The sequence below is a fragment of the Alexandromys fortis genome, unplaced genomic scaffold, assembly GCF_014885135.2.
Source record: "Alexandromys fortis isolate MF-2015 unplaced genomic scaffold, M_Fortis_MF-2015_v1.1 scaffold_103, whole genome shotgun sequence".
NCBI lineage: Eukaryota > Metazoa > Chordata > Mammalia > Rodentia > Cricetidae > Alexandromys > Alexandromys fortis.
In genome coordinates, this window is record NW_026067978.1 from 1,018,849 (window position 1) to 1,039,001 (window position 20,153).

A 20,153-nucleotide genomic window follows, 5' to 3' on the forward strand; every position below is an offset into this window, starting at 1 on the left:
TGCTGTACACGGGGCAGGAGATGCCATATGCAGGGGTGTGTGTGTGTGTGTGCGTGTGTGTGCGTGCCATGTGCGGGGCTGGAGGCCAAGGCAGCAGGGTCTTGGCAACAGGTCACAGCCAGGAAGCAAGCAGGGAGCTGCTGAGTGCTGTTCTCTGCTCCATTCCTCGGTTTAGACAGCTCGGGAGCTCAGTCTTGGGAATGGTGCAGTGAGGTCGGTTTCCTAGGTGATGCTAGATTCTGGAAAGCCTGACAATATCAAGGATCATAGTGAGATAGTGAGTTCCGGGGTAACCTATGCTATATGAGATTTTTGCCAAAAAAAAAAAAATTCTTCCCATTTACTTGCTGCTCTAGTCTCTCAGTGGCAGGAGCAGTTATACGCATGGGATGAAATAATATCGGGCAATTGTAAATTGCGATGAGGTGTATTTTCTCTCTTCTGCATGGTCTAGACATTGTTCTTGGTGCCTTATATTTAAATGTGAGCAGGATCTAGTCAAGGGTGTTTGCAGTTAATACTGTTTTCATTAATTAAAACAATACTAATGAAAATAATTGCCGGATGTTGCTGGTGCCCATCTTCAATCCCAGTACTCCAGGAGACAGGCGGATCTCTGGGTTTGAGGCCAGCCTGGTCTACAGAGTGAGTTCCAAGAAAGATAGGACCTCAAAAAACAAACAAAAAAAATCTTTTTTTTAACAGTTTAAAAAAATTATATTTAGTTGTTTCATGTATGTGTGTGTGGGTGTGTAGTGGGTGCAGAGGTCAAAGAACAATTTCCTGGGGGAACTCAGCCCTGTGGATCCCAAGGACTGAACTCAGGTAGCCAGGCTTGGTAGGGAAAGGCTAAAGAGCCACCGAGCCATCCCGGGGGCCCTGGATTCCCTTTTGTAGCATGTGATTGGGTTTCTTTTCATGTGAGGAGTTACCTAGCTTGTCATACTGTAAAAGTGGTCCCCGAATGTGAAGATGATGTGAAAAGCTGGCCTGGAGGAGGCACGTGAACGTCATTGATACTAGTCGAGAGAATGAAATCAGAGCCCTGTGTGTGGAATACATTGATCGCTGTGGGGAACCCTGGTTCCCCTCTGCGCAGTCACCGGCCGAAACAGCCGGTGTTTGTAAGAAGATATGCCGTATTGGCGAGAGTTCAGCGGTTCAGCAATGTTGCTGGCTCCTGGGAACGTGTCTTTCAAAGTTCATTCATCGTCAAATATTGACTGACGCTCCCTGTGCTCTGGTCTGTGCTTAGGCCTGGGGCTGCTAAAGTCAGGTCGATCACTAAGTTCCTGCAGTTCTGGCCTCGGAGGAAAGGTGAGACGGCTCACGTCACACCCACACCCGGCAGGGAAAGATGCCCGGGACTTTTAGAGCTGGGTGGTTTTTATTGGTTGTTTAATTATATCAAATAACTTTTACTGGTGGTAAACTAATTTCCATAATTACCAATGCATTCATTCATATTGGTGCTTCTTTTATTGTGGCAGAAGATGGCTGTGCCTCCCACATATGCTGATCTTGGCAAGTCTGCCAGGGATGTCTTCACCAAGGGCTATGGTGAGTGTTGGTTGGAGGGAGGGAGTCGGGAGGGATGAAGTAATGGAGGGCCTTTTACCTACAAACTGTGTTTGAGACACTTGGTGGTCAGTTCCCAGCTGTGCAGTCAAAAGGATGAGCTTCCTGCGGCTGTGCGCCACCCAGTGGCGAGGCTCAGGCATTGCAGGACAAGTAGCTGACGCTGCGTCTGCCCCAGTAGAAGAATGACATTCTAAATTTAGCCTGCCGGGCCTACCAGCCCTGATGACTGTGTCTCTGCCAGCTGCTGGGAATCTCCCCCACTCCCTTCTCCCCGGCCCTTCATGGGCACAGGTGGGGCCTGCGTTCTCAGTGTGCCCCTGTTGCATGGGCTTCCCATAAGCAGCAGCAGGCGTCAGGTGCCCCCAGCGCTTAGGGCTGTAGTGAGTTTCTGTAAGCATCTCCAGTTGGCCAGGAGGAAGGCAGAGGTGTCCTAGCTTCAAGTTTTTATTTTTCTAGTGCTGGGGATTCAACCTAGGGCCTTGAGCTTGCTAGCAATCATTCTACCACTGAGCTGCAGCTCCAACCCCTCTGGCTTGGTTAGTTAACCTGTTTATGGTTGTTTTTTCTTTTTTCTTTTTTAGGCTTTGGCTTAATAAAACTTGATTTGAAAACGAAGTCGGAGAATGGATTGGTAAGTTGTTCCGCTTGCACGGGACAGTATATTTGTTTCTGGCCAGTAGGGGGTGCTGTGTCCAGACTGGCTGAGCCGGAAGCAGTTGCCTATTTGGATTGCGCCCTTTGTGCATGTGCGGCATCTTATCTGTGTGATAGGTGGTCTGGGACTGTAGTAGCTGCTGATATTCATAGGAAAATGAGAGTGGCCTCTGGTAAAGTGCCCTTATGTTTGTTGCCCTTTTATAAGTTATTTTGTGGTGTTGGAAGGAAATCAAACTCTGGCCCTAACACACTGTACGTATATGCTCTACCATTGACCTAAACCTCTAGTCTGATTACTCCTTGATGTTTCTTACTTTAAAATTGGCCTTTCTTTTTCTCTTCTCTCTCTCTTTTTTTAAAATAATTTATTTAACTTTATTTTATGTGCATTGGTATGAAGGTGTTAGATCCCCTAGAACTGGAGTTACAGTTGTGAGTTGCCATGTGGGTGCTGGGAACTGAAGCTGGGTCCTCTGGAAGAGCAGCCAGTGTCTTAACCACTGAGCCATCTCTCCTTCCTTCCTTCCTTCCTTCCTTCCTTCCTTCCTTCCTTCCTTCCTCTCTCTTTTTTCTGGCTCTTTCTCCCTCCCCTCCTTCCTTTCTTCTTCTTCTTCTTCTTCTTCTTCTTCTTCTTCTTCTTCTTCTTCTTCTTCTTCTTCTTCTTCTTCTCTTCTCCTTCTTCTTCTTCTTTTTTTTTTTTTTTTTTTAAGTTTTTTGAGACAGAGTTTCTCTGTAGTTCTGGATGTCCTGGAACTCATTCTGTGGACCATGGACCAGGCTGTCCTGGGACTAAAGGCGTGTGCCACCACTGCTCAGCTGCTTTTTTCTTTTTAAAGAGTTATTTGTGTGTGTGTGTGTGTGCATATGTGTGCGTGTGTTTGTGCCTGCATGAGTTTGTATGTACCATATGTATGAAGGAACCTGGGGAGGCCAAAAGAGGGTATTGCATCCCCTGGAACTGGGGTTACTTTTATAGGTCACTGTCAACTGCATTGTGGGTGCTGGGATTAAAACCCACATCTTCTACAAGAGCAGTAAGTGCTCTTTACTGCTGAGCTGTCTTCAGTTCTGTTGATGTGTGTTTTTATTTATTTATTTCATTTTGGTTTAGTTTTGTTTTTATTTTTATTTATTTATTTTTTTTTATTTTCGAGACAGGGTTTCTCCATAGCTTTTTGGTTCCTGTCCTGGAACTAGCTTTTGTAGACCAGGCTGGCCTCGAACTCACAGAGATCTGCCTGCCTCTGCCTCCCGAGTACTGGGATTAAAGGCGCGCCAGCTGTTGAAATAGGAGCGGCGGGGCTGCGTCCCCAGCACCCCAGCCGCCTGCTAGCTCATGCCCGAAATAACAACACACAAATTGTATTCATTTAAAGACTGCTTGGCCCATTTCTATCTAGCCTCTTCTAGGCTAATTCTCGCACCTGGACTAGCCCATTTCTAATAATGTAAGCACCCCAAGGTGCGCTTACCGGGAAGATTCTAGCCTACGTCCATCCTGGGTCGGAGCTGCCTGGGAGAGCGGAGCCTGGCGTCTCTGCTCCAGAGAGCAGAGCTGTTGGGTCTGACCTCACTTCCTCTTCCTCCCAGAATTCTATTTTGTTTACTCCTCCCACCTATGTTCTAACCAATAAAATGTGCCAAGCCAGTTTCTTTATTAGCCAATGACCTTCCTCCATCATTTCCCCTTTTTCTGTTTAAACAAAAAAAAAAAAGGAAGGCTTTAACTTAACATAGCTAGTTTTGTTTTTTGAGACATGACCTTGGATGACCTAGAACTCATTGTGTAGACCTGATTAAAGGCATGTTCTACCTATATTTTTGTCTGTGTGTGTGGGGCGTTTGAGACAGGGTTTCTTTGTGTAACGGTCCTGGCTGTTCTGAAACTCGATTTGTAGACCAGGCTGGCCTTGAACTCACCGAGATCCGCCTGCCTCTGCCTCCCAAGTGCTGGGATTAAAGATGTGTGCCACCTATGGTTTTAATGTTTCATTATTATTTAGAGAACATTCTTGTTTTTAGACTGTTGGAAGGAAGAGTGTGGGTTTAGAATTCTGCTGTGTCAGCTTTCGCTCAGTGACTCTATCTGTCTGAGGCTGGAGGCAGCTGGAGGCTGGATGGCTTCTTATGCAGACTTTAAGGGCCGTAGAGGAAGAAGGAAGCTGTCTTCCAAAGAACTCCCCAGAAGCTTCCTTTTGGTAGCAGGATCTTCCAGTCCTTTGTATTTTCAGTATCTAACTGAACTGTAGAAATAGCTCTAGTTGGATATGCTGGGGACTCTCTATTGCATAAGGTCCTGGGAGGCACTGAGGGCAGGCTGGACTGTGGGCTGAGACTCTCTTTCCTTTAAGGAATTTACCAGCTCAGGCTCCGCCAACACAGAGACCACCAAAGTGAACGGCAGTCTGGAAACCAAGTATCGATGGACTGAGTATGGCCTGACGTTTACAGAAAAGTGGAACACAGACAACACCCTGGGTACCGAGATCACCGTGGAAGACCAGGTAAGGCCTCCCCGCCAGAAGTGCTGGCTCCATCCATTCCCATCCTTGCTCCACCCATTCTCATCACAGCGCCCTCAGCTAACCTGTACCACCTCTCTCTTCCGTGCAGCTCGCGCGTGGGCTGAAGCTGACCTTCGACTCATCCTTCTCACCTAATACTGGGTAAGGGTCTGGCCTTTGTCCTACAAGGACATTTTAGGATGTTGTGGGCCTTGGAAGTCCTTCATGACAAAGGATTTTGGTGTTAAGGGTGACATCACGTTAAAGGTAGCCTCTAAACTAGGAGACTGGGGGGTGGGGAGGGGTCAGGGCCAGCCAGGGCTATAGTGAGATTCCATATCAAAGAACAGAAACTAATGAGACAACAGTAAGGCTGCTGTGGTCTGAGCTCTGTATATTCTGTGAGTTCTGTGGTGGTGTTTTGGCCAGGACACAGATACCCATCTGTTAATGGGCTCTGCTATAGCAAGCATTAGAAAATACATTTATCTAACACATGGTTTTGTGTGTTCCTCTGCATATTTGGGGACCGAGGTTGCCTGGGTCAGGGTGCTGTTTGCCCCAAGGAGCTTCCCTTTTCCTTTTGACACTGGGTCTTCTGTAGCCCAAGCTGGCCTTGAACTTATTAAGTAAGTAGGGACAACCTTGAACTTCTGATCCTCCTGCTTCCACCTCCCAAGTACTGGGATCACGGGTGTGTGATCCAGTTTCTGGGGGTATAAGGGTCAAAGCCCGGGTTCGTGCTCCCAGGTAAGCACCCCACCCACTGAGCTGTGTCCCCAGGGCTGAGGATTGTCCTTGGTAGCGGAGGGCTCAGACCAGCGTTTGGATCCCGCGATGCCCATTGTATGTCTGGCTGCAGGCAGCAGCTTTCCGTCCTGTCCTGTCGATGTGTTTTATTGAAAGCTGCCAGTAACAAAAGTGGCCAAGGCTGAAGGGCAGAAGTGGCATTTGGAAGCAGGGGCTTCCGGTCACTGCTGCCTGTTTTGTAGGTGTGGAGGGCCCTCCTCCCAGCTTTCTGAGACACTAAGATCTCTGCCAGAAACAGATTAGGCCTGTTGGTTGTTGACACGGCAGAGGGCAAAGAGAGCAAGCTGGCCTTCCTTAGCTCCTGAGGCTGTACAGGACCAGACAGAACGTTTCCCTTCTAGAATAGTCAACACTCCTCAGAGTGATGAATCTCCTAAATCAGGGGAATCTTGTTTTGTCCACTGATGATCGAGTCTAGGCTTTTACTAAATCTCATGTCTTTGTTTTTTGGTTTAGCAGGTTTTTTGTTTGGCAGGCTTTAGGCTTTTGGTTTGGCAAAACATGTATAAAATTTACCATCTGTATGAAAAAAGTTTCCATTAAAATAAATCTAATAAATGAAAAACAAAATTTACCATCTGCATCATCTTTAATATTCACAGTTCATGGCATGTGTTTTTATTTTTTGTGATTCTGGGCTGTTTTTTTCTTCCTTTTTTGATTGCCTGTCTATGCCTCCCTAGTGCTGGGATTAAAGGCGTGCACCACCACCGCCCAGCAGACCTGGACATTTTTGAAGAATGGCTGATGTATTTATTTTCATGTGTGTGAGTGTTTTGTCTACATGTATGTGTGTGCATCGTGTGTGTGCCTGGTGCCTGTTGAGATTAGGAGAGAGCATCGGATGCCCTGGGACTGGAACAACTTGCTGGGTTTGTTTTTCTCCATGCTAATCCCAGGGATTCGGCTCAGGTTTGGCTGCAACCACCTCCACCTGCTGAGCCACCTTGCCAGTCCTTGATCAGTTTTTACGTTAGGATAGATTCATGGACGTTTATTCTGTGAGTTATGTTCCATTACATCATGCATGCTGTGGCTCGCGTCTCAGTTGTGACAGTTTGGAGGCTCTGTCAGGTTGATATGTCTGGGCTTCTGGGGAGCTCATCTCCCTTTGAGCTCATCTGTATTTCTTGTTTTAGAAGAGCTTCGTCTCAAGGCTTTGTTCCCTAGTCCTACTGCCGGCCATTCCTCCTAGGAGCCTTGGGTAGGCTGTTTATAGGGTAGGGCTGTAGGCACGAGGTGTGCTGGGTAGTGGAGCTTTGATGGCTCTCGACAGAGTGGAAATGAACACTGGCTTCCTGAAGCTCTGGTGATGCCTGGAAAACACTGGCCACCCTTAGCCAAATGTGGGCCACAGCTAGGCGGGACTTCAGACCCCACTGAGGGATTAGCACCCCCACAAGTGTTGCCTTCCACAGATAAAGCCTGTTGCTAACCATCACTGTGTGTCGTGTCTCTTTTGAGTGCTTGTCAAATTAGCACCCCTGCTTAAGTAGCTTAAAAAAAAATCCCAGTGAAATTTGAGAAAGGAGAGCTTCCCTAGCTTCACGAGGAGCAGAGACCTGGGGATGGCTGAGTCACCCTAGCTCTGTCTCTGTCCTTTTTCTTTGGATGCATGGACTCCTGGCTAGAATCCCATGAGACAGTGAGTGGAGGCATTGTACGAATCGGTGTGGGTGGTGCCTGTGGCTGGTCAGAGATTCTGCTACAGGCACTACGCTTTGGTTAATACTGCTTTTCACTGGTTTTGTCTTTTGAGAGAAGGTCTCAAGTAGCCCAGTCTGGACTTGAGTTTCTTTCTTTCTTTCTTTCTTTCTTTCTTTCTTTTTTTTTTTTTTTTTTTTTTTTTTTTTTTTTGGTTTTTCGAGATAGGGTTTCTCTGTAACTTTGGAGCCTGTCCTGGAGCTAGCTCTTGTAGATCAGACTGGCCTTGAACTCACAGAGATCTGCCTGCCTCTGCCTCCCTAGTGCTGGGATTAAAGGCCTGTGCCACCGGCTGGACTTGAGTTGCGACTGAGGCTGGCCTTGAACTCCCATCCTTCTGCCTCTGTGTCCAGGCGTGTGCCCCTCACGTTTTGTTGAGAGAGGATCTGACTACGTAGCTCAGGCTGGCCTCCAAGCTATGATCGTCTTGCCTCAGCCTTGGGAGTTCTCTTCTTCTGTCTTGTGGGTTCTGGGGACCCAACTGAGGTCGTTCGCCTTGGCAGCAAGCACCACTACCCTAAGCCACATTACTGGCACTAAACTAAACATCTTCTGCTATATTTTGGTCTATTGGCAATGCTGTTCTTACCAGTGCTCACATTTTCCTGTCTTTGAAGCTCCTGGGTGGGACCCTTCTTATTTTAACAATTGGATCCAGGGGGCTGGAGTGATGGCTCACTGGTTAAGAGCATTGCCTCCTCTTCCAAGGGTTCTGAGTTCAATTCCCAGCAAACACATGGTGGCTCACAACCATCTGTAATGAGATCTGGCGCCCTCTTCTGGCCTGTAGACATACACACAGACAGAATATTGTATACATAATAAATAAATAAATATTTTAAAAAACCAAAAAAAACCAATTGGATCCATTTGCCCAGTTTCTGGTAATCTCTGGTAGCTTGGAGAGCGGCTTCAGTCTTCCTTTGTATGTTTCCTGCCCTGAATCTGTAACTGGCCACTTTCCACAAACAGCAGGGCCTCTGGGGAGGGAATGCTTTTAGAGCCTATGGTCTGCATGCTTTAATCTCGCTGTGAATAGGGCCAGGAGCAGGCAAGTCTGTGTGGTCCTCGCCACTCTGTCCAGACCTGGTTTCTGTGGGCTAGGCTGAGAAAGCCATTGGCCAGGGAATCATCTTTTTTTGCAATCATGTGATATAGTTTCAATTTTATTTGATGGGTTTGATCTCCAGAATAAAATCATTTTAATGTCTTTGTGTGTGCATGGCATGTGTGCACCCCCCACAGTGCACTTGTGGGGGTAGAGGGTGGCTTCAGGTTTGCTCTTTTCTTTCACCTTCTTGGGGCAGGATTTCTTTCCTTTTTTTAATGATTTATTTATTTATTTTTAAATATTTATTATGTATACAATATTCTGTCTGCATGTATGCCTGAAGGCCAGAAGAGGGCGCCAGATCTCATTACAGATGGTTGTGAGCCATCATGTGGTTGCTGGGAATTGAACTCAGAACCTTTGGAAGAGCAGTCAGTGCTCTTAACCACTGAGCCATCTCTCCAGCCCTATTTATTTATTTATTATGTGCATTGGTGTGTTGCCTGCATGTGTGTCTCTGTGAGGGTGTTGTATCCCCTGGAACCGCAGTTATAGGCAGATATGGGTTACCATGTGGGTGCTAGGAATTGAACCCAGGTTCTCTGGAAGAGCAGTCAGTGCTCTTAACCACTGAGCCATCTCTCCAGCCCTATTTATTTATTTATTATGTGCATTGGTGTGTTGCCTGCATGTGTGTCTCTGTGAGGGTGTTGTATCCCCTGGAACCGCAGTTATAGGCAGATATGGGTTACCATGTGGGTGCTAGGAATTGAACCCAGGTTCTCTGGAAGAGCAGTCAGTGCTCTTAACCACTGAGCCATCTCTCCAGAATTTCTTTTGTTCATTGCTGTATAGCCAGGTTAGCTGGTTCTTGAGCTTCAGCGAGCCTCCTGCCTCTCCATCCCATCTCCCTAGAGAGATTTATTGGGATTGCAGATACTTTTGCTATGCATACAGCATTTGCTGGGCTCTGGGGATTTGAACTTGGGTCTTTTGGCTTGTCTGGTAAGCACTTTATCCACTGAGCCATATACTCAGGCCAGTAGATACTCTCTTATTCTCTGGACTTTGGTTGGATAAAAATTATGACTCACCTACCCTTGCTGAGGGACACTGGGTCTTGAGAAATCTGGCATCACTGGGCCTGAGATCAGGACTTTCAGCCCCCATCACTGAGGGACTCAGGTTCCTCATCAGTATCCAGAACTCTCTGCTGTGAACTCAAGTGGGGTCTCACAACCATGGCAGTGAAAGTTTTCCTACTGCACTCAGTAAGCAGGGGAAAGATTTATTATTTGTGTGTGTGTGTGTGTGCACGCTCACCACATAGAGGCAGGTACCTGTAGAGGGAAGAAAAGGTGTTAGATCCGTGTGTGTGTGTGTGTGTGTGTGTGTGTGTGTGTGTATGTGCATGTGCTCACCATATAGAGGCAGGTACCTGCAGAGGCTAGAAAACATGTTAGATTCCCAGGAACTAGAGTTGCAGACAGCTGTGAGCTACCAGTGTGGGTGTTAGATGCCGAATCCCAATCTTCTGCACAAGCACTTTTTAGCTTCCGAGCCTCTTCTCCAGCCCCAGGGATCTGCTATTTCTTTTTTTGTTGCCCACTGGGTGAGCCGCAAAGGTGACCATCTCCCTTAAATTGCTGCTCGGGTAGCTTTGTGACATGTGGCTCTTCTGTGGGTCTGGCAGACAACAAACATGCCTAGTAGATGCCAGTGTAGGGTGTTGTGTTGAGCGTAGGGAGAGGCTGGAAGAGGAGCGTGGTTGGCGCTCACTTCCCATGGTGTGCACAGCACAGTGCGGATGGAGTCTTTTTGCAGACAAGATTTGAGCTCAGGAGAAGCTGCATCTTGCTTGTGGCTCCACAGCTGTTTAGGGCTAACTGGCCATCGGCCTTGCTTCTATTCCCTGCCACCTCCTGGGACCAGACAATGTGTTTGCATAGTCCTCGCCATGATTGTGTCGATGTAAGTTAGCTTGGCTTTTTTAATACATTTCTTTTTCTTTTTCTTTTAGGAAAAAAAATGCTAAAATCAAGACAGGGTACAAGAGGGAGCATATCAACCTGGGCTGTGATGTGGACTTTGACATCGCTGGGCCCTCGATCCGGGGTGCCCTGGTACTTGGCTATGAGGGCTGGCTAGCAGGCTACCAAATGAATTTTGAGACTTCCAAGTCCCGAGTGACCCAGAGCAACTTTGCAGTTGGCTACAAGACGGATGAATTCCAGCTTCATACTAATGTGTAAGTGTGTGTGTGTGGGGGGGTGTCTCAGTCACTGACAAAATGCCGTGGCCAAAGCAGCTTATAAAAGAAGGTGTTGAGAGTCCACGGTGGCGTAGCAAAGGCACAGCGGCACAACAGCTGAGAGCTCACATCTTGATCCACAACCAAGACGCAGAGAGAAACACAGTGCCCTGGGAATGGTGGGAGTCAAAACCTCAAAGCCTGCCCCCCCAGTGACACACCTCCTCCAACAAGGCCACACCTCCCAATCCTTCTCAAACAGTTCCACTAACTGAGGACCAAATATTCAAATAGGGGCCAGGCTCATTCAGAATGCTGCAGGGTGTCATGTATTGGCTAGGGTGATTGCTTTTTATTTTTTCCCAAGATCACTTTTCAGTCATTTGGGTCAGATCCCATCCTATGGTGGATAACTGGCAATGCATACGATGTTCTCTCTGTTAATGTGCTTAGCAGTGTACTGACTGGATGGTGGGATGATGGGCAGAGAGGTTGCATGTTAGGTTGGAGAGAGTCTGTCACTGGACTGGGAGGCTGAAGGACGTTGATGATTTGAGGGAATCAAAATTTTCAACCATAAAAATAATCTTATTTGAGGCTGGCGGGACGCCTCATCAGATAAGAACACTTACTGCTCTTGGAGAGGATGCAAGTTTGGTTCCCAGTACTCTTGTTTTGCCTGGCTTACAACCACTTTAGGGGCTCCAACACTTTCTTTTGGCCCCTAAAGGGTATACCCTAGCCCCCATACATAAAAAAGAAAAAAAGAGGGGCAGTTAATTTTGGGTTAGTTCCATGAAGCACTAACTTGTTCTTTCCACTAGAGGGTGCTAAAGAGGTAACGTCTTAACATACTGTTTCCACTGCTAACAATGAAAGCATTTATTTGTGTGAACACCTCTGTCTCAGTGTATATGTGGAGGTTAGAGTATAACTCGCAGGGAGCCTGTTCTCTTCATTTGTATCCAAACCACAGCACTTGCCTTCCAGGAATGCGGGGGCTGGGCCTTCTTGCTGGCCATGTCTCTTGGCCTTTGCTTCCCTCCCACCGTCTTCATGGAATCATTTATAAAAGTAAAGACAAAGACACAAACTGTAGAAAATAGAAAGTTCTACAGAATCCCAATTTTCTAGTTTCTGCTTCCATTTTTTAAAAGCCAGTTTGTTTTTATTCATGTGTGTGCATGTGTATATGTGTATGTGTCACATGTGTGCAGGTGCCCATGGAGGCCACAAGAGGGCGTTGGAGCCTCTGGAACTGGAGTTAAGGGCAGTTGTTATAGGTTGATAGATTTAGGTTCTTTGGAAAAGCAGCAAGTACACTTAACCACTTCAGCCCCATTTTTAAAAGAGCATTTGGAAAGCAACTTGAGGTTTTGTGTTGGTCTGGTGGTTGTGTGGGCTGCCTTTAAGAGTTCCCAGTCGGTTCAGTCTGTTTGTGACATCCCTGTTCTCCTGTTGGTGCTGGTGACATTTCAGCCTGTGTCCCCGGGCAGCTGGACATCTATTGCTGTGCTTCCTTGCAGGAATGATGGGACGGAGTTTGGTGGCTCCATCTACCAAAAGGTGAACAAGAAGTTGGAGACTGCTGTCAATCTCGCCTGGACAGCGGGGAATAGTAACACTCGCTTTGGGATAGCAGCCAAGTACCAGGTCGACCCTGACGCCTGTTTTTCGGTAGGTACTCATGAATCACACGGCTCATGATTGAGAAAATTCTGTGCTTCAGCTTAAAGGTTCTCATTGGACAAAGACCATTCTTGTGCTTAATCCCACTTGAAACAGATACCTCAAAAAAAAAATCTTTTTTTCTTTCTTTTTTTTGGGGGGGGGGCACAGAAGGGGAGCACAGTTTCACTGTGTGGTCTTGTCTGGTCAGGAACTCACTATATAGACTTCACAAAGATCCCTGCACCTCTGCCTCACCGGTGCTGGGGTTAAAGTCATGTGCCATCACAACTGGTGGCTTTTTTATTTTTTGGAGACAGGGTTTTTCTGTGTAGCCCTGGCTGTCTCTGTAGACCAGGCTGGCCTTGAACTCAGAGATCCACCTGCCTCTGCCCCCTGAGTGCTGGGATTAAAGGTGTAGGCCACCATGCCTGGCACCTGCATGGTTTTTATTTTGGAGGAGCGGAACGCTTGTGGAGGTTGATCGGGTTCCTTTAAGGAAGGCACCCAGCGCAGAGAAAGTATGTTCCCAGACCTGGTTTTGAGTAGACTGCTGTGCTATTGAGCCTCTTTCTCTCATCCGTCCTGTCCCATCATGCAAACTGTAAGGAGGGATCCCTTAAATGTTTTATTTTTGCCCTTGTTGTCATTTTGTTCTCAGTCCCTATGCTCCACATTAAAGTCTCAGTGGTCAGGATGATGTATTCTAATGGTAGAGCCTTTGCCTAGCCTGGGCTTAAGCCATATTACTGGGGGGAAAAGCAAACCAAAACAAGGCCAGGGCTGTAGCTCAGTTGGGAGAGTGCTTGCTTGCTTGCTTAGGATGCAGGAAGCCTGGTGCTTGATCCCCAGCACAGCAGAAACAGCAGGCAGAAGAATCAGAAGTTCAAGGCCTTTCTTGGCCGTGATGTAGCAAGAGTTCAAATATAACCCTGAACTACATCGTGAGAGCGCATCTCTAAAAAGACAAAGCCAGTGAGTTGGTCAGTGGGCATCTTGTCTTGCCTACCCTGTGGCACTGGTCAGAGCCCCAAACTGCACAGGTTTTGTGGTGAACCCTGTTGAACTGGCTTGTGTTGTTACCCTATAGGAAGCCACCCTTTTGGGGTGGAATGAGGAAGTATCATGTAGAAATTTCCTGCTGGTTGGTGGAACTCACAGTCTGTTTTAATTATCCTGACCTGGGAACAGGATTTGGCTCCCTCAACATCAGCCATGCATGTAAAACCAAAGGACAGGGGCCTCCTTGTTGGGAGCCTAAAGAAATGGTTCGAGGGGCCTGGCCTGCCAAGAGCCCTTACTCTCCTCATTCTGTCTATGCTTGGGAGGTCCGACGGGCAGGAAGGCACCAGCATTTGAGTCTTAGGAGATGGCCGTGAGCACACAGTTTGCGTCTGACGGCTGGGACCTGAGAAGAAGCCCTCACCCATTTGGAGGCAGACACGTGGGGCGCTGTTTTTCACGGTTGTGGGACACTCTTTTCATTTGGGCCTCTCTTTTTCCTTTCAGGCCAAAGTGAACAACTCTAGCCTGATCGGCTTAGGGTACACTCAGACCCTCAAGCCAGGTATGTATCGCCGGTGTGAAGCTAGTTACTTCTCTGTCTTACGAAAAAAGTAATGGTTACATTTTGCAGGTTTTTGCTATTACTGTGGGGCGTTGTAAATGAATGTATATAAGCGTTTGTAGGTGAATGTTTATAAAGGAGTTGGATCATTGTCAAAAGAAAAAAGGTGGATGAGACATAGCAAGCCAGAAGGGAAACACCAGTAAATACCATGTATAAGACGTTACATCCTGGTTATTTCTGGCAAATACCATGTATGTGATGTTAGGTCCTGGTCGTTTCCTCCCATCCTTTTCCTGGGGTCTGATACTTGTTGTCTCCAGGCTGCTGGCAGGTTTAGCCTGTCAGTCATCCTCACTATAGAAAGACACGGGTGTGGAAATGGTGGTTAGCGTCTCTACTCTGCGTAGCTGTCCCAGCCGCTCACTGGTGTGTGAGGGCTCCAGGGGCTAATCCCACTTTTGAGCCCTCAAAGCTGATTATGTGACATGAGAATCAAGTTCCTCCTGGGAACATCAGCCCGTTCCATCTAAAATTACAAGTAAGTCCCAGGAAAAGGAGTTTATTGTGTGTGTGCGCGAGTGTGGGTGCGTACATGTTACCAAGATGAACGTAAGGCTGATACAGGATAGGGTTTCCCTCCAAGGCAGTATTGCTCAAGCTACTTACTGTGTGGTACCAGAGGTCAAATGCTCATTGTAATGGGGGAACGCGAGGGGGACAGGAAAGTGGGTGTTTCAGCAGGGTTTCTGCTCTGAAGGGTTACTTTGTTTGGCTGTTTGGCCACTGCTGGTTGTAGCTGGAACAAATTTGGACTTTGGTGTTAACCTTTTTTTTCTTTCCTTTGTCTCTTCCCCCTTCTTCCTCCTCCTCCTTCCTCCAACTGTCACCCTCCCTCCCCACACCCACGTCTTTCTCATCCCCCTGCAGGTATCAAGCTGACGCTGTCAGCTCTGCTGGATGGCAAGAACATCAACGCAGGTGGCCACAAGCTTGGTCTAGGACTAGAATTTCAAGCATAAATGAATATTGTACAATCGTTAATTTTAAACTATTTTGCAGTATAGCTACCTTCAGAATTTAGTGAACCTTTTAATGTTGTACATTGGGGGATGCGAGAATCGATAAATACCACGTTAGATCTCCAGGTTAAGGATGACTCGGCTTTCCGGTGTTTACCATTTCAGAGGTACAGCAGACACCCCATTCCTGAAAGGGTCCTTTTAGCTGTAGACGTGGGCTGGGGAGGAGACCCTCTAGAGATGCCAGGCCACAAGTGGAAGCTCGGGATATACGGGCCCTTTGTAAATCTGTATCGAGTCCACAGGTGAAATTGTGACTTCCTGAGCAACCTTGGTGTCTTGATCTAACTGCTGAGAAGCATGTGCACCTGTGTGCACCTGTGTGAGAGGGCCTTTCCCAGACAGATCTCCGTGGCCTCTTCCCGTCCTTGCCCAGTTACCTGTTTTACACCAAAAGCACTCTTCTGGTTAGCTATTCCTTTGTGCCATTTTAGGGTGGAGAGAGTGCGCCAATGGAGCCGTCATTTAGTACTTCATTCTTCCTTGTGTTGTGGCATGTTTTTTTTCTTTTCTCCTTTTTTCTTCTCTCTCTCTCTCTCTCTCTCTCTCTCTCTCTCTCTCTCTCTCTCACACACACACACACACACACACCATTGCACTAGAGTATGAGACAGCTTTAAGCTGGGCAGGTGATTGTGGTCACCATGACAACACTAGGGATCTAAAGTGACCTGTTAAAGCCACGCCACTCTTTTTTTTAGCAGTTTAATGGGTACATTAGAGAGTCTTCCATTTTGTGTGGAATTAGCTCCTCCCCTTCAAATGCTGTAATTAACATCACTTAAAATAAAACTTGAATAAAATATTGAAACCTCATCCTCTTGTTGCTTTTGTTAAGAAAAATATGGCCAGGGGGCTGGAGAGATGGCTCAGCAGTTAAGAGCATTGCCTGCTCTTCCAAAGGTCCTGAGTTCAATTCCCGGCAACCACATGGTGGCTCACAACCATCTGTAATGAGGTCTGGTGCCCTCTTCTGGCCTGCAGGCATACACACAAACAGACTATTGTATACATAATAAATAAATATTTAAAAAAAAAAAAAGAAAAATATGGCCAGTCGGTGGTGGTGCACGCCTTTAATCCCAGCACTCAGGAGGCAGACGGATCTCTGTGAGTCTGTGGTCAGCCTGGTCTACAGAGCGAGTTCCAGGACAGCCAGGGCTACAGAGAAACCCTGTCTGGCCAGGGCACTGGTTTAGATTTGTACTTTGCTCCTTTGCATTCTGTGCATTGATATGTTTTGCTCTTGGTGTCTCACAAATCATCACTGACCTGATCACATATAGAGCACTCCGGAGGCTGGAGAGGTGGCTCAGGGCGCTTCCTGTTCCTGTGGTGGATCTGAGGCTGCTCACAACTACCTGTAGCTCTGGATTTGGGGTATCTGGCCCCCTCTTCTGCTGTCCCTAGGTACCACACACGTGACACACACATAAATAAAAGTAAATCTTTTTACTTATGGTTGGGTGTGGTGGATGATACATCCCAGCGCCTTCGAGACTGAGACAAAAAGATATATAGTGAGACTTTTAGACCTGAGGATCACGAGGAGAAAAGACAAAATTCATAATTGTCCAATTAAAGCAAGTTATATTTTGGGGGGCACCCAGGACTGGCCAGATGGCTGTCTCACCCTAAGTCGGGACTTGAGAGAGAGCAGCCCATGCTGACCTCTTGAGGTCCTTTTTATATAGAGGTAAGATGTTCCCAGGAGCCTGGCCATGGTGGCGCACGCCTTTAATCCCAGCACTCGGGAGGCAGAGGAAGGCGGATCTCTGTGAGTTCGAGACCAGCCTGGTCTACAAGAGCTAGTTCCAGGACAGGCTCTAAAGCTACAGAGAAAGCCTGTCTTGAACAAAACAAAACAAAACAGATGTTCCCAGGGATGAGAGTCGGCTGTTGTACATTGCTAGAAAGTCTAAGGACAGCTGTTGTGTGAATGAGGGTGAAAGTTTAGTGTAGGTTGAAAAACATTTTCAAGTTTTGCAGCTTACATCAGATCTAAGAAACTTATTTTTATTTTTGGTTTTTCGAGACAGCCCTGGCTGTCCTGGAACTCATTCTGTAGACCAGGTCCATGTAGTCAAGGGCCAGGCATAGTATTAAATGCTGTGCAGTGTACTAAAGTCCCCGAGTAGAGGGGGATTTAATTCACTACTTACTTATTGAATGTCTACCTGCAGTGTGTTGGATGAAATATCACTGTAAAATGCATTCAGTTCATAATAACTCATTAATTAAAAGAATTTAGATGAGCTGGGTGGCTCAGCAGTTAGAACACTGACTGTTCTTGCAGAGAACCCGGGATTGGTTCCCAGCACCCGCACGGTGGCTCACAACTGTAATTCCAGTTCCAGGGGATCTGATGCCACCATGGGACAAATGGCTGTGGTACATATTTAACAAATCAAGTGGACCTGGCCAGGTTCTCCCAACATCCCTCAGTCCTTACCTGTTACAGGGTATGGCTGGTACAGCCCCCTACCCCCACTCCAGTGCAGGGTTGGACTGCTTTTTCCCCAGAGGCTCTTCCCTGTATAATCTAGACATTGTGATTATCTGCTCATTTTGTACCTTTGCCCTCTTACCTGCTGCACCTGGTCTCCCTCTCTCCTTTCTCCTCTCCCCTTCCCCTCTCCCCATGCGGCCCAGCTCAGTCTGGTCACCTGCACTCTGGACTGTCCCAGATGTCTCTGCCTCTGGCTATGCTTTTCTTTCTTCCTTTTATCTAAACGTTCTCCTCCACTGTACCCAGAAGCAGTCGGGTCCTTTCCTTTTTCATTCAGTCTCTGATGATCCTCTCCTCACATGTAGCAATCCCATAGGACACATACTCGTACTTAAAAATAAATCTGAAGCTGGGTGGTGGTGGCACACGCCTTTAGTCCTAGCGCTTGGGAGGCAGAGGAAGGTGGATCTCTGAGTTCAGTGCCAGCTTGGGCTACAGAGCAGGTTCCAGGACAGCCAGGGCTACACAGAGAAACTCTGTCATGAAGAAAACCAAACCAAACTAAGATAACAAAAAATGAATTTAATCTGTCACTGAGGAGAAAAGAACACGGTAGATCAGGGAGGAGAATGGAGGGTGTCACAGAAGTCACTCACTTGAAAACTATCTCTGAACAGGCAGAATGTAGGACTGAGATTATTCTCTGACCACTGGTGTTTTCTGGACCAGCAGAAAGCAAAACTTGGGGCATTTGGAGGGACAAGACCTTTGCGTGCTGACCTGGAAGGTTTGGGCACCATTCCATGCGCACGGACTTGGGTAGACTGAGTTGGGATGACTGACTGCTTAGTTCTAACACTGAGTCTGTTTTTGAGCTGTCCTGGGGCCAAATATATCAGATTTGGGAGAACACAAGCCCTTCTCTATCCTGCAGAGGCAGCTCCACTCTCTTTGGAAAGCGAATTAATGGCAGTGAAACTGGGCACCGTAAATGACAGCTTTATGCTACACCGATTCTCCTGAAAATTAATAAAGTGGAGCAGAGGAATTGAAACCTATAGCTGTTTGTTTAGGAGACAGTCACACAATGTACCTACAGACACACTCTGTACCAAGGCCCTAGGCAAACGTTTCAAATTTACATTTTCATATACTGAGGGCTTTGTTTTACAAAATGTAAAAAAAGGGATAGTAATATTTTTTGGAAAATTTGAGGCTGTTCTCAATGGCAGTCCTTCATTCTGACTTCTGGCCAATGTTCTTTTCTTTCGTAACACTATCGTGCTGTTATGCACTATCCATTCTACAGTGTGCCTCACGGGGAAGCAAGGCCTGCAAAGGCTGGCTTGAGTTTGCTTTGGTTATAGGTGCACCCTTAAGTACGGAGAAATGTTAAATATTTGAGGAAACACTAAAGGACAAGCTAGGGTAGTGGTTCATGCCTGTAATTCCAGCACCTGGGAGGTGGAGGTACAGGAGTTCAAAGTCTTCCTTGGGTACAAAGGGATTTGGAGGCCAGCCTGGGCTACACGAGATCTTGTTTTTTTGTACCCAGTACAAAAGGGTACTGGAGAAATTATTCAGCAGTTAAGAATACAGCAGTGGTTTTCAACATCCACACGGGGTGGCTCACACTCACGGCTCATCTAACTCCCCCTTCAGGGGGTCTCACGCCCTCTTCTGGCATCTGAAGGCATCTGTACTTACATACAATTACTTTTAGATTGTATTAATTAATTATGCATACAATGTTCTGCCTGCATGTATTCCTGCAGGCCAAAAGAAGGCACCAGATCTTATAAATGGTTGTGAGCCACGATGTGGTTGCTGGGACTTGAACTCAGGACCTCTGGAAGAGTGGCCAGTGCTCCTAACCTCTGAGCCATGTCTCCGGCCTCTTACACACAATTTTAACATTCAGTTTTTGCTGGGCGTGGTGAGGCATGCCTTTGACACATTGAGTGCCACATAGAAACAGCTAAGAAATACACCAGGGATGGTACATTTTTGGACAAACTGCACATGACTTAAATAATCATAATTACAGATTATAGTGCACTTTAGGTGTTGTTTTTCAACAATTATAATATTTTTACTTACAAAAACAATCAAACAACTAAACATTTGAAGTTCCTAGTGTTTTTTATTTTTAATGTATGGTACTGTGTAAAACATTTTTCTCTATGAAGAGGGACCAAACAAAAATTTTGTTTGAGACAGGGTTACTCTATATTTGACTGTCCTGGAACTAACTTCGTAGATCAGGTTGGTCTCGGACTTACAGAGATTCACCTACCCCCCCTCCCTAGTGCTGGGATTAAGAGATGTGCACCACCACACCCATCTTAACAAAGTTTACGTAAATATCTAGATTCACTTCTTTTTCCCTGGGCAGTGTGTTGTAAGGAGGGGCAGTGATGTGGGAGTGTCATATATCAATCTGTTGATTTCATTGGCTGAGCAATAAAGAAACTGCTTGGCTTAGCTTAGAGCATAGATGGGAGGAGGAAACAGAATAGAATTCTGGGCGGAAGAGGAAGTGAGGTCAGACTCTGCTCTGCTCCCGGAGAGACTCGACAGCTCTGCTCTGGAGCAGAGACGCCATGCTTGCCATGCTACACTCTCCCAGGATGGACGAAGGCTAGAATCTTCCCGGTAAGCGCACCTTGGGGTGCTTACACACATCATTAGAAATGGGCTAGACCAGGTGCGAGAATTAGCCTGTAAGGGCTAGAGTTCATGGGCCAAGCAGTTCTTTAAATGAATACAGTTTGTGTGTTGTTATTTCGGGCGTGAGCTAGCCAAGCGGCTGGGGTGTTGGGGACGCAG

General features: G+C 46.9%; 1 protein-coding gene and 1 non-coding gene across 3 annotated transcripts in view; both read left to right on the forward strand.

The window, feature by feature from the left end:
- Vdac1 (voltage dependent anion channel 1) overlaps positions 1-15,679 on the forward strand; it is a 29,161-nt gene extending 13,482 nt beyond the window's left edge. Inside the window, exons 2-9 of one of the 2 annotated variants that reach the window (XM_050157799.1) lie at positions 1,494-1,560; positions 2,163-2,212; positions 4,590-4,742; positions 4,852-4,904; positions 10,328-10,555; positions 12,085-12,235; positions 13,736-13,793; positions 14,724-15,679. In XM_050157799.1, coding sequence (XP_050013756.1) covers positions 1,494-1,560; positions 2,163-2,212; positions 4,590-4,742; positions 4,852-4,904; positions 10,328-10,555; positions 12,085-12,235; positions 13,736-13,793; positions 14,724-14,815 — 852 coding nt within the window. In that variant the 3' untranslated portion in view covers positions 14,816-15,679. Of the gene's footprint in view, positions 1-1,490; positions 1,561-2,162; positions 2,213-4,589; positions 4,743-4,851; positions 4,905-10,327; positions 10,556-12,084; positions 12,236-13,735; positions 13,794-14,723 lie in introns of both variants that reach the window. The other variant, XM_050157798.1, reaches the window with a different exon arrangement.
- Positions 333-460, forward strand: LOC126510993 (small nucleolar RNA SNORA20). Its single transcript, XR_007594568.1, has one exon. It is a non-coding gene; the product is annotated as a small nucleolar RNA SNORA20 (small nucleolar RNA).
- Positions 15,680-20,153: the final 4,474 nt, after the last annotated feature.